Here is a 1319-nt window from a genome sequence, read left to right as displayed (position 1 = left end):
ATGTATATGTATATATATATATAAAGCTAATAGCTGTAATAAATGCTAAGACCAGCAAAACTGTAGATAAATGCTATAACTAGCAAATTAGTAGTTCAAAGCCTTAAATAAAGCAGGTGTGGTGAATTTTCTAACAGAATGGTGGACTTCAACAAGTCGTAAGATATTTGTGGTGATTTATTAAAAGAAAAATAATAAATAAAAACAATAAAATACCTGGATTTGATGCTATACAGCAGGTCACATGTCCAAAAGAGCAGAACCCAGAACAGAAGTATTCAGTGACTGAATATTCAGTCCAGATTTCGATAAAATAAAATTTAAAACTGAAGCAGAATAACTTGCTCAGATCTTCCATACAAGATGTTTTGTTGATTATTTTAGAGGATCCAGTCAACAGGAGACGTCTTAATGGACCTGACTGGTAGGAACATCTCTGATTACCTGGTAAAAACCTACCCCAGTCTCATCAGAACCAGGTACATCAGTTTACAATAGATCTAACATACATTTTTATTCTGTATAAAAACTAATTTAATTTTGTCTGTGGTTTCTCACCAGCTTGAAAAGTAAATACTGGGTGAATGAACAAAGGTAATTTCCAACGTTCAMTGAAAATCACTTTCTTTGTAGGACTTTTGACTGGACCATGAGTCTTTTCTTTCTGAGCCAGATGACTGTGTGTAGCGGTGCAGGGCTCTCTCTAGTGGTTGTAACTTTATATTGCAGTCAGAGCTATGAACAGAATCAGTTRAGAGCAGGATTTGATCTGTGGTTCCAGGTATGGGGGTGTATCAGTGGGGGGACAGCTTCCTGTTTTAGGAGTGCAGCCAAAGACCATTCAGGATGTAGCAGTTCAGCTTGGACGACTTCTAAATATTACAGGGGTGAGGCTTTAAAAGCTTTTATATTAAAGTGTTATAGTACTATGTAGTACTTACTAAAACTAGTACTTACTCTTACAATCTGCCTTTAATTGACTAACCTTTCAGGGTAAATACTCCAATCAGACTCTTGGMGACATTGGGACGTTCCTCAGGTACATGGAGACTGAAAACTGTGTGAAGGTCAGTCCTGCACAGCTCATCTCATCGGATGAAAAATTTTGTTCTGATGAGGAAACAAGACTTTATTTGTTTGCTGCTTCTTCCAGGTGTGGTATAACAACAAAGGCTGGCACGCCATGGTYGCTTTCATGAATGTTGCTAACAATGCCATTCTCCGTGCAAATCTGCCCAAAGGAGCTAATCTAGACGAGTATGGAATGACTGCCATCAATCATCCTCTGAACCTGACCAAGGAGCAGCTCTCTGAGATCA

General features: G+C 38.1%; 1 protein-coding gene and 1 long non-coding RNA gene across 3 annotated transcripts in view; one reads left to right on the top strand and one right to left on the bottom strand.

Annotated features, from left to right (window-relative positions):
• LOC106517124 (retinal-specific ATP-binding cassette transporter) overlaps positions 1-1319 on the top strand; it is a 34458-nt gene that overhangs the window by 27744 nt on the left and 5395 nt on the right. For both annotated transcript variants that reach the window (XM_014007835.1, XM_014007836.1), the window contains exons 33-37: positions 385-479; positions 562-594; positions 782-887; positions 993-1067; positions 1154-1317. In XM_014007835.1, the coding sequence (XP_013863289.1) occupies positions 385-479; positions 562-594; positions 782-887; positions 993-1067; positions 1154-1317 (473 nt within the window). The remainder of the gene's footprint in view (positions 1-384; positions 480-561; positions 595-781; positions 888-992; positions 1068-1153; positions 1318-1319) is intronic.
• Positions 1-1319, bottom strand: part of LOC106517125 (uncharacterized) — a 2594-nt gene that overhangs the window by 997 nt on the left and 278 nt on the right. The window contains exon 2 of the long non-coding RNA XR_001310163.1: positions 986-1110. This is a non-coding gene — a long non-coding RNA (uncharacterized LOC106517125). The remainder of the gene's footprint in view (positions 1-985; positions 1111-1319) is intronic.

The sequence above is a fragment of the Austrofundulus limnaeus genome, unplaced genomic scaffold (genome assembly GCF_001266775.1).
Source record: "Austrofundulus limnaeus strain Quisiro unplaced genomic scaffold, Austrofundulus_limnaeus-1.0 Scaffold45, whole genome shotgun sequence".
Classification (NCBI taxonomy): domain Eukaryota; kingdom Metazoa; phylum Chordata; class Actinopteri; order Cyprinodontiformes; family Rivulidae; genus Austrofundulus; species Austrofundulus limnaeus.
This window is presented reverse-complemented; position numbering and strand designations above follow the sequence as displayed.